At 41.0% G+C, this 11,102-nt stretch overlaps 1 protein-coding gene across 1 annotated transcript in view; it reads right to left on the reverse strand.

Moving 5' to 3' along the window:
• The window catches only part of igsf10 (immunoglobulin superfamily, member 10), a 34,163-nt gene that overhangs the window by 5,186 nt on the left and 17,875 nt on the right, over nt 1-11,102 (reverse strand). The window contains exon 6 of the mRNA XM_048604745.1: nt 9,227-10,130. Coding sequence (XP_048460702.1) covers nt 9,227-10,130 — 904 coding nt within the window. The remainder of the gene's footprint in view (nt 1-9,226; nt 10,131-11,102) is intronic.

Below are 11,102 nucleotides of genomic sequence, written 5' to 3' on the forward strand. Positions count from 1 at the left end.
TGTCTCTGTCTGAGTGTGTGTGTCTCTGTGTGTATGTGTGTGTGTGTTTGTGTATGTGTACGTATGTGTCTGCGTGTGTCTGTCTGTGTGTGTGTGTCTGTGTGTGTGTCTCTGTCTGTGTATGTGTGTGTGCGTTTATATGTGTGTGCGTATGTGTATGTATGTGTCTTTGTGTGTGTCTCTGTCTGTGTGTGTATGTATGTGTCTGTCTGTGTATGTATGTGTCTGTGTGTGTGTCTCTGTGTGTGTATGTGTATGTATGTGTCTGTGTGTGTCTCTGTCTGTGTGTGTCTTTGTGTCTTTGTGTTTGTGTGTGTGTCTGTGTCTATGTGTGTATATGTGTGTGTCTGTGTGTGTCTATGTGTATGTGTTTGTCTCTGTGTGTGTATCTGTGTGTGCGTGTGTGTATGAGAGAGGGTATTTGTGTGTGTGTGTTTTTGTGTTTGTGTGTGTGTGTTTTTGTGTTTGTGTGTGTGCGTGTTTTAGTTTGTGTGCGCGCACGCGCATGTGTTTGTGTGTGCGTGTGCGCATGTACGTGTGTGTGTGAGTGTGTGTGTGTATGTGTGCGTGTATTTGTGTATGTGTGTGAGAGAGCATGTGTGTGTAGTTGCATCAATGTCTCACACAGCCCTCGGTTTCAGCACATCAATCGTGGTATTGACTTCAAGTTCCAGAAGATGCTATTGCAAATATGTCTCGGTGGCCATTGAGCTGGTAAGAAATTTGGAGGGAATGCTGATGAGGATCCCCCTTGTCTGTTTTCCAAAGTACCTGCTTTGCCACACCCATCCCACACTCAGCAGAGCATCCTGATTTCGCCAGCATTGGCTTTCCCCACTGCCTATCTGTAGTGATTGTAGTGAGGTCAGTCAGGTGGACCTCATACAATATGAGTTCCCTGATTGGGACAGGTCTAATCAGACAGCCCTGGCTGACAAATATAAACAGGAGTGTCAGAGGTTTTGTTCACTCTGAGAGCTGGTTCTGAGGGAGCTGGAGCAGTGCTAAGGACTCTCCACATGTAAATAAAGGGTGACCTGGTGACAGGATACTGGCCTCTATGGAGTTATTACAATACCCACAACAATTTCTCAGCCTTAATAAATTTCCACTGCCAGACAAATAACAAATTTGCACTAAATTATGAGTAGGTTAGTGTGAAAAAGTTACGTGAAAGTACATGAGAAAACTACACAATAATAACCAATTTTCCAAAATGGATGCCAGAAACTGATGCATGGCAGAAAGCGAGAGAGAACTGCAACGTTGTACCTGGGCAATTCAAACTGTGGCCTGAAAGTGCTTAGTTGAGGCATGTTAGTTACACGGGTGTCTCCACACTTGCACTGAAAATTAACCTTTGCAAAGTGGATATATGTTCAAAGTGCATAAAAAAGGATGATGCTTTTTTTTGACTTATAAGAATAAACTGACATCTCATTGCCAATATTAAACGTGTCATCAGGCTAATTTGGTTCCCTAGCATCTGATCACTGTAGTTTCACATTTTTAGCTTGATGGTCATAAGAATATAGGTACACATGAAATATATCTTTTGTCGTGCAGTTTTATTCCTACAATTATGAGTTTGGCTTCAAGACAGATTGTTTAAGGAGAAAGCAAGGTCTTCTGGTTTGAGATTCTTTGTAATACTATTTATTACTTCTAAAAATTGGACTGTGCAATACAATGGTATTCGGAGAGATACCAGGCTCTAATCTGTTATCTTACTGAAAGACAATTTCATGCACACTTCCACCTTGTACTGATCGATCTACTCCACTTGCTTCTCTGCACATGTCTCTTTCTCTCACTCTCTATCTTTCTCTATAGACACTCTGGCAAATAGTAGGCCATTTGGCCCTTCTAGTCTGGTTCATCCCTCAATAAGATCATGATTTGTCTTCTACTTCAGCTAGCCCTTCCACAGCATTCCTTGATTCCCTTAGGATCCAAAATCTATGTTTTGAGTCAATGGCTGAACATTGATAGCCAGGTGGCATGGAAAATTTCAAAGATCCCTAACTATTTGACTTCGTCCTGAAGATTCACAGCCCTTTGACCAATTTCTGCCATCTCTGTCATAGCCAATCTCATATTGTCACACTTGACTCCATATTCCAGATTTCATTTGACAAGCCATTTAAGAATTTGATTTGGTTCAGTCATTATCTCTCAATCTGCTGAACTCTAGGGAACATAAGCCTCATCCACCTAATTCTTCCTCATAGGAAAATCCCCTCATCCCAGGAAGAAGCCATTCAGCCCATCCAGTGTGCGTCAGCTCTTTGAAGAGCTTTCCTTCACAGATGCTGCCGTACCTGCTGAGCTTTTCCAGCAACTTCGTTTTTGCTCTTTGAAGAGCTGTCCAGTTGAGTCCCATACCTCAAAACCCGGAAGATTAGGCCTCCTCAAGTAAATATCCAATTAAATTTTAGAAGGTTCCTGTAAAATACAATTCCACCACCTTCTTAAGGTGATGTTTTCTTCTTGAACTTGCATGTAAAATTGTATCCAATGCTCTAGTTGAGGCTTGACTAGAGATTTAGATCATGTTTTTTGTACCAAAGGTCCCAATTTACAAAGCCAGGTATCTCAAAAGTTTCAACTGTCCTCCAACTTGCCTTGGCAACTTTAAAGATCAGTGCACACACACCCTCAGTTTTCACTACTCTACCAGTGAAATTCTATCACCTCTCCATGTTCATTCTTCCAGTGTGTATGCTACTGCCCTTCCTGTGATTGAATAGCATCTGCTATGCTTGCATATGTAGTGTATCTCATGAAGTACTGAAATGAATGGTTGGACTATCTGATGCTTTGGCAGAGGTGCATATATATAAAAAAATTGGGTCAGCCATCCAAGTCTGTCCAAATGCAAGAGACTAAACAGAGTCTCATTATCCCACTGCCGCAGGAAGGAGGAGCAGCAGGAAAGTCGACGTTTCAGATTGGGATCCTTCTTCAGGACTGATGAAGGGTCCCGACCCGAAATGACAACTTTCCTGCTCCTCTGATGCTGCCTGACCTGCTATGTTCCTCCAGGTCCACACTGTGTTGACTCTGACTCCAGCATCTGCAGTTCTTGCTATCTTCTGGAAGAACTAATATGCTGCTCCGTCTAATGGAACCATTCTTCTATAGGTGTTTCCATCTAGCAGTCATAGCTAAAACTCCAAAGCAGCACCTTTGAAATGATTGTGATAGAGCTCCAGCTATTGTTGCGACTGTTGCCAAGTGGACATTGTATTTACATCAGAAGCTTGGAATGCCTCTGGACTTTATTAACAGACAGATACTCAACATGTTCGCATGGGGCTCTGCTCTGTTATTTTACAGTTGACCTTAACCTGCACAAAAAAATTAAACTGGCAGGCAAGCGTTCATATTTGTGCATGCTAAATGTCCACCCACTCAGCAGCCTACAGTAATTTTCTGAATTACAAGCCAGACAGTGCTTCTTGAAAACTATCACCTGTTCACATAAAGCAATAACATCCCGCTATTTGTAAATTATCACTCAAGTCAAATTTAATATCCAACATTTTTGATGTGCCTGCTTGCAGTTTCACAAGCCATTTTCTGAAATTCTCCATGACAATATGGGGCAGCACAGTGGCTCAGTGTTTAGCACTGCTGCCTCACAGCACCAGGGACCTGGGTCCAATTCCACCCTCAGGTGACTGTCTGTGTGGACTTTGCATATTCTCCCCATATCTGCGTGCATTTCCCCTGGGTGCTCTGGTTTCCTCCCACAGTCCAAAGATGTGCAGGTGGATTGGCCATACTAAACTGCCCATGGTTCAAGGGATGTACAGGCTAGGTGGGTTAGCTATGGGAACGCAGGGATGTAGGGTAGAGGTTGACACAGTGTGCTGCTGGAGGAACGCAGCAGGTGAGGCAGCATCAGAGAAGCAGGAAAGCTGATGTTTTGGGTCAGGACCCTTCTTCAGAAATAGGGCCCTATCTCTGAAGAAGGGTTCAGACCCAAAATGTCAGCTTTCCTGCTCCTCTGATGCTGCCTGACCTGCTGTGTTCCTCCAGCTCCAGACTGTGTTATCTTTGACTCCAGCATTGGCAGTTTTTACTATCTCTGATTCTTTGCTTTAGTGTATTTTTTATTCAGTCTTTCTGAAAAACAAATAGAGAGAACAGTGGCAAGGAAGCATGCAACTAAAGACCACGAGACTATCAGATATAGGAGCAGAATTAGACCAACAGCCCATCGAGTCTTGTCTGCCATTCGATAATGGCTGATATGTTTCTCAACCCCATTCTCCTTTCTTTTCCTTGTAACCTTTGATCTCCTAATTGATCAAAAACATATCTCTGTTTGAAATATACTCAACAACTTGGCAATGAGGTCCACAGATTCAACATGCTCTGGCTGAAGACATTCCTCCTTATTTCTGTTCTAAAGGGTCGTCCCTCCACTCTGAGGCTATAACCTCCAGCCCTATTCTCTCCTACTAGCGTACTCCTACATCTTCTCTATGTCCACTCTATCCAGGCCTCTTAGTGCCCTGTAAGTTTCAATCAGAACCTCCCTCATTCTTTTAAACTTCACCAAGAACAGACCCGGAATCCTCAACCACTTCTCATATGACAAGCCCTTCATCCCTGAGATCGTTCTTATAAACCTCCTCTTGACCCCTTCCAATACCAGCATATCCTCCCTTAGATACGGAGCCCAGAACTGCTCACAATATTCCAGGTGCAAGTTTTGCATTAAGATCTCGATTGACTATGCAATTGATCAGACACATTAAAGTAATTCTCAAAGACAAAAGCTTGTCGCCGAGTGCAGATAGACACTGAGTGTGAACTTGGGAATTTGGTGAGCAGGGCAATGAGGGAGTGACCGGCAGATTAAAAACTACAAAGATTAAGTAGCAATAAGAAGTGAGTTGCTGGTGAAAAGCATCAAAACTTCAGTGGCTTCAAAAAGCATGGGAAGTAGAGAGAAAAACCCATTATTCAGTCTTATCTGCCACTTGACACTGCAGTGAAACAAGTGATTGATTATTAAGTATTTAGCTTGTTTTTTCTTTCAAAGCTCCTTCAATTTATTAATAAGGAATTAGTAAGGAAGGAAGAGTGAAAAATTAATGTCTTAAAAATAATAAGATTGAGCAAATCAACAGGTATAAGAGAGAGAATTTTAGATTTCTGGGGCAGGTGGGACCTATACAAGGAGGACAGGTTAAGCCTTAGCAGGACTGGGACAGATGGCCTCAGAGCTAGACTGGGTAGTGCTCTTAGGGATAGTTTAAACTAGCTTGTCAGACGCATGGGAACTTGAGATGGAATGAGGAAATGAGGGGAGGTAATGGCCTAGTGATATGATCACTAGATTATTAATTCAGAGACCCGGGTAATATTCTGGGGACCCGGGTTTGAACAACATCACAGCAAAGTGGAATATGAATAAAATAAAAATTCGGAATTAATAATCAACTGATGAGCATGAAACCTTTGCTGATTGCTGGAAAAAGCCATCTGGTTCACTAATGTCCTTTAAGGGGAGGAAATCTGCCATCCTTACTTGGCCTGATCTGTGGGTCTGACTCTACAGCATTGTTGTTGACTCTTAACTGCCCTCTGGATAATTAGGGTTTGTTAGTGACACCCATATCCCATCAATGAGCAAAGAAAAGAAACAGAACTAGCTAATGGGATATAGGAATACTGTAAACAGAATTTTTTTCATTCATTCAGGATGAGGGCATCACTGGCATTTATTGCCCATTCCTAATTGCCCAGAGGCAGTTAAGAGTCAACCACATTGCAGTTTCCTTCCCTAAAGGTCACCAGTGAACCAGATGGAACCTGACAATCAACAAATGATTTATGGTCATCATTATACTCCTAATTACAGAACTTTTTTTATTGAATTCATGAACCTGGGTACCCAGAACATTACCTGGGTCTCTGAATTAACAGTCCAGTGATAATACCATTAGGCCATCACCTCCCCTAAAATGGAAAGCACAAGAAAATAATATCAACATGAAATCAAGTTAAAACACCAAAGAATGATGAAAAGGCAGAAATGAAGGCACTGTATCTTAAAACACACAACATTTCTAACAAGGGAGTTGTTTACTTTATAAATGGTTATGATCCAACTGCAATTATGGCTAAAGGGTGGTCAAGGCTGGGAACTGAATATTAAAGAATATTTCACAGGAGGGTAAACAGGAGAAGGAGCTGGTGTTTTCCTGCTCATGTGTTAAGCGATTTTAGATAAGAAGAATAGGTTGTAGGATCGATTTGGAAGAAGTTAAGGAACAGCAACGAGCAGCAAACAGAGCTGGGAGTTGTTTATAGGCCAACAAAGAGTAGTGATAAGGTAGGAAAGTGTATAAGTCAAGAAATATGTGGTGCATGTAACAAGGGTAATGCAGTAATCAGGGGTGATGTTGATGTGTATGTAAAACTGAGTAAACCCACTGAGCATCAGTGCTGGGATTTATATAAGCTGCTGCTCTAAGGTTGTGTGTTGAGGAAACAAGGAAACAGGCTATTTTAGTTGTATTATATACAGAGTAAGGACTAATTAAAAATCTTGTTGCAAAATTACTTTTAGGGAAGAGTGACCATAATATGTTGGAATTCTTCATTAGGTTTGAAAACAATGTCGTTCAATCTTAAACTAGGTCTTAGGTCTAAAAAAAGGAAATTATGAAGGTGTGAGGGGTAAACTGGTTGTAGTAGATTGGAAAAATGTATTAAAAACCTACGTCAGAAAACATGCAATGGCTAGTATTATTTATACCAAACATGCATTCTTTTAAGACATAGAAACAGAAAATGTGAGTCAATGTAGTTAACAAAGGAAGTTGCAGATTGTACTAGGTCATAGGAGAAGGCTTCCAAAGATGTTAAAATTTAATAAGCCTGAAGATTTGCAGCATTTTAGCATTCAGCAAAAGACGACCAAGATGCCGATTTTCAAAGGGAAGCTAGAATACAAGTGCAAAGCAATAGTAAAAAATTAAGTAGACTATAACAGCCTCTGTGGATATCTAAAAGGAAAAGCATTAGTGCGGAGAGACAGAAGAATGTAGGATGGGAAATAGGGAAATAGCAGAGAAGTTAAGAACTCCTTTGTGACTGTCTTCATGGAGGAAAGTATAAAAAATATTCCAGAAATGACAGTGGCTCAAGGGACTAGTGAGAATGAGGAAAGAAGGTAATTAGCATTGGCAAAAAATAGTATTAGAGAAATTAATGTGACTGAATGTTGACAAATCCCTTGGATTCAATGATCTAAATCCTAGAACATTGAACGAGGTAGCTGTGGAGAAATGGATGCATTGGTGATCATCTTTAAAATTTCAACATATTTTGGAGCGGGACCTACAAATTGGAAAGTTATAAGTATTAGTTCACGCTTCAAGAAAGAGGAAGGAGAGAACTACAGACCCAGTAGTTGGATGGCAGTAGTAGGGAATATATTTGAATCTATTCAAAATGAAGTGATAACTGGATATTTAGAAAATAATGGTCAGATTGGGCCAAGTCAGCTGAAGGCAAGTTCATGTTTGATCATTTTTTAAGATGTTGCTCATAGAACAGATGGAGGGGGAAACCAATAAATGTAGTGTATTTGGATTTATAGAAAACTTTTGACAAAGTCCAACAGGAGTATAATAAGCACACTTAGACCACATGGGATACAGGGCAATATATTCTCATGGATTGAGAATTAGTTATTGGAGAGAAATCAGAACATAGGAAAAAATGTGCCATTCTCAGATCGGCAGTCTGTGGTTACTGGGGTACCACAAGGATCAGTGTTTGGGACCAAGTTGTTCACAATCTACATCCATGTTCTGGTTGCGGGGACCAAACATAATATTTCTAAGTTTGCAGATGCTATGAAACAAGGTAAAATTTGTGATGATGCAAATATGAATCTGGAGGATCAAGCTGACAAAATCATGGCAGGTATGGATAAGCGTGAAGCTATCCACTTTAGTAGGAGGAACTAAAGTGCAGAATGTTTCTTCAATGATGAGATTGGGAAATGTCGATGTACGAAAGGACCCGAGTGTCCTTGTTCATAACTCACTGAAAGCTGCTAACAATGCAGGAAGTGATGTTCAGGTGGATGATCAGCCAGGATATAGAATGGTTGAGCAGGTTCAAGGGGCTGGAAGACCTAGTCCCACTCCCATTTTCCTACATTCCTAGAAACACAAAGGATATTTTTTATATTAGGCAGCAATAAAGCCACAACAATATACACCAATACTATGCCTTTCCTGCAGACAGATCTCCCAAGGTATTTCAGACAGTCCCTATCAGAAAAAAATGGACACTTAAACAAAGGAAGTATCGACAATGACTTGACCACAAGCTTAATTGTAAGATTGGAATTTAAAGAAAACCTGAGGTGTAGGGCACATGAAATACATTTCGGAGAAGGCACTTTGAACAAAAAGTTGAAATTAATGGATAGGGATAGTTACAAACTTCAACAGATTTCCTAACTGGAATTTTTTTTTATTATGTCTGGCAGCATCTATGAAGGGAAAAAGAGTTAATATTTTGGGTCCGGTGACCCTTCCTCAGAACTGATAGTGTCTGGGAAAACGTCAGTGAATATATGCAGAAAATAGGGAGGTGGGTGGGGTAGGGAGTAAACGATAGGATACAGCCCAAAGATTTATAGGCTCTCTCTTTGGGCTCTATCCTATTGTTTACTGCCTACCCAACCCACCTCTCTATTTTCTGCATATAAACTGACGTTTTCCCAGCCACCATCAATTCTGAGGAAGGGTCACCGGACCCGAAACGTTAACTCTGTTTTTCCCTTCACAGATGCTGCCAAGCCTGCTGAGCTTCTCCAGCAACTTTGTTTTTGGTTTTGTTCCTGATTTACAGCATTTGCAGTTCTTTCGTTTTTTTTATTATCTTGTACTCTGTTATACCTAAGCGAACAGCTATCTTCCACTGTACTCATGTATATCTGATCGAGTGAACTTGAGGCTAGGTCAAAGAAAAGGACATATTTAACCTCACTTATCATTAGGAAACTGACAACATTGGGTAAACATCCTTCAAAGTCACTGGAGGGTAACATTGCCAGAAGTGTAAAGTTTCATCAATTCCTTTTATTCACTGCCTCATGGTTAGGTTAAAACGGTTGCAAGGAGCCTACCAAGAGTATTGCTAACTAGAAGTCAGCCAAGAGATGAAAGTAAATGGGATGTCTTACCGGTGCCACTGATCCACAATTAACTTGGAAGGTAATCTCCAAATGATTTTGGGTTTTGGATTGCCCGTGGCTGAGCAGTGGAGTTGTAATTTATCTCCATAGTTCACTTTGTTGTTGCTCGAGGAAGCAGAAACAATCTTAGGGATCTCGTGTTTGCGTTCCACCATTAAACTTACAACTCGCCTTTCCGATCCAGTCGAACTTGTAGCTATACATTCATAATTCCCACTGTCTGATGGAGTCAAGGATTTGACATAAAGTGTCCCATTGGTAAAGACAAATACTTTTGTATTGATAAACTGCAAAGGTTGGATTTCGGTGCCATCAAAGATCATCCAACGGACAGAAGGTGTAGGTGTTCCTACAGCGGTGCAGGGTAGTCTGATGTTCTGCCCTTCTTCACCTTTGACACTGTCTTGCCTTGCTTCCAGGATAGCTGGGGGCTGAGCGACCACTTGCATCCTAACAGTTACTGTATCAATACCGGCCGGATTACTGGCCACACACCTGTAATTCCCTTGATCATACACGGTGACTGCTTTAATCTTGAGGGTGCCATCAGCCAACACTGAGACTCTCCCATTGAATGGGCTACTGTTCCTCACCAGGGTCCTGTTGGAAAGGATCCATGAGATTGTTGGAGCTGGCCTTCCCTGAGATCGGCACTTCATCTCCACTGGATACCCAGCATGGACTATGATGTCTTTCATTCGAGGTTCTAATATCTTCGAAGGGTAAGCCACCACAGAGAGAGTGACCAGAAGTCGTTCCGAGCCATACTGGTTTTCTGCTATGCAGAGGTACTGTCCACGGTCCTGAACTGTAATTTTCTGAATGGTCAGTGTGCCATTTGGAAAGACCTCAAATTTATTGCCACGTTTGACTTTAGCTGTGACCGTTGCACCTACACCAAGAACCACATATTTATATCCAACAAATCAGCATTAAGTGAACTTACAAAGTAATTAAATGCTAGTTACATGAAATCTATAACTTTACATTTCACTATTAAAATGTATAAGATACATAAAATAGTCGAACTTAATAGCAGATTATACATTGACTTTGAAAACTTTTGGGTTCTTTAGAAACTATTTATGTCCTTAAGCTGCGTGGAAAGTGGATAAACAAGAAGGAAGTTAGATGAGTGAAAAATTAAAGTTATCAATCAAACTTAAAATTATAAATTAAGCATTGTGTGATGTGAAAACCATAGAATGTTAAAGGACATCATGGCAGAAAGTTTATTTCACAGTCAGAAGCAGCTACAGCTAATCCTTATTTGATAAAAAAAGTCCAACCATTGCAGTTGTGATTACATTAACATGCAAACATCTGAGACGTTGTGAGTTCATAACCTCACCAAAGCAAATTGGGGCAAATGAGTTCAATCGAGCTGGTAATTAATAGACTGATATCAAGAAAACATTGTCATAAAGCTTCAGTTAGTTCAGGAGTGCCCTTCAGTGATCTTTGCCATTACCTGATCAGACCTACAAGTGACTCCAGTACCACAAGACAGGATTGATGCTTAAAGTCCTCAGAGCAACCAAGAATGAGCAGTAAATGTTTCCTTCACGGGGTTCCTGTATATTAAAACAATGTACGGGTGGTGGAAGGAAATCTTCCACCATTTCAAGTTGTGTACAGTTGTGGTTTATTAATAACAAGGGAAGGTAACGGCCTAGTGGTATTATTACTGGACTGTTAATCCAGAGACCCAGATAATGTTCTGGGGATAGCAGGAACTGCAGATGCTGGAGAATCTGTGATAACACGGTGTAGAGCTGGATGAACACAGCAGGCCAAGCAGCATCAGAGGAGCAGGAAGGCTGACGTTTCGGGCCTAGACCCTTTTTCTGAAGAAGGGTCTAGG

Source organism: Rhincodon typus, chromosome 13 (assembly GCF_021869965.1).
Source record: "Rhincodon typus isolate 14 chromosome 13, sRhiTyp1.1, whole genome shotgun sequence".
Lineage (NCBI taxonomy): Eukaryota > Metazoa > Chordata > Chondrichthyes > Orectolobiformes > Rhincodontidae > Rhincodon > Rhincodon typus.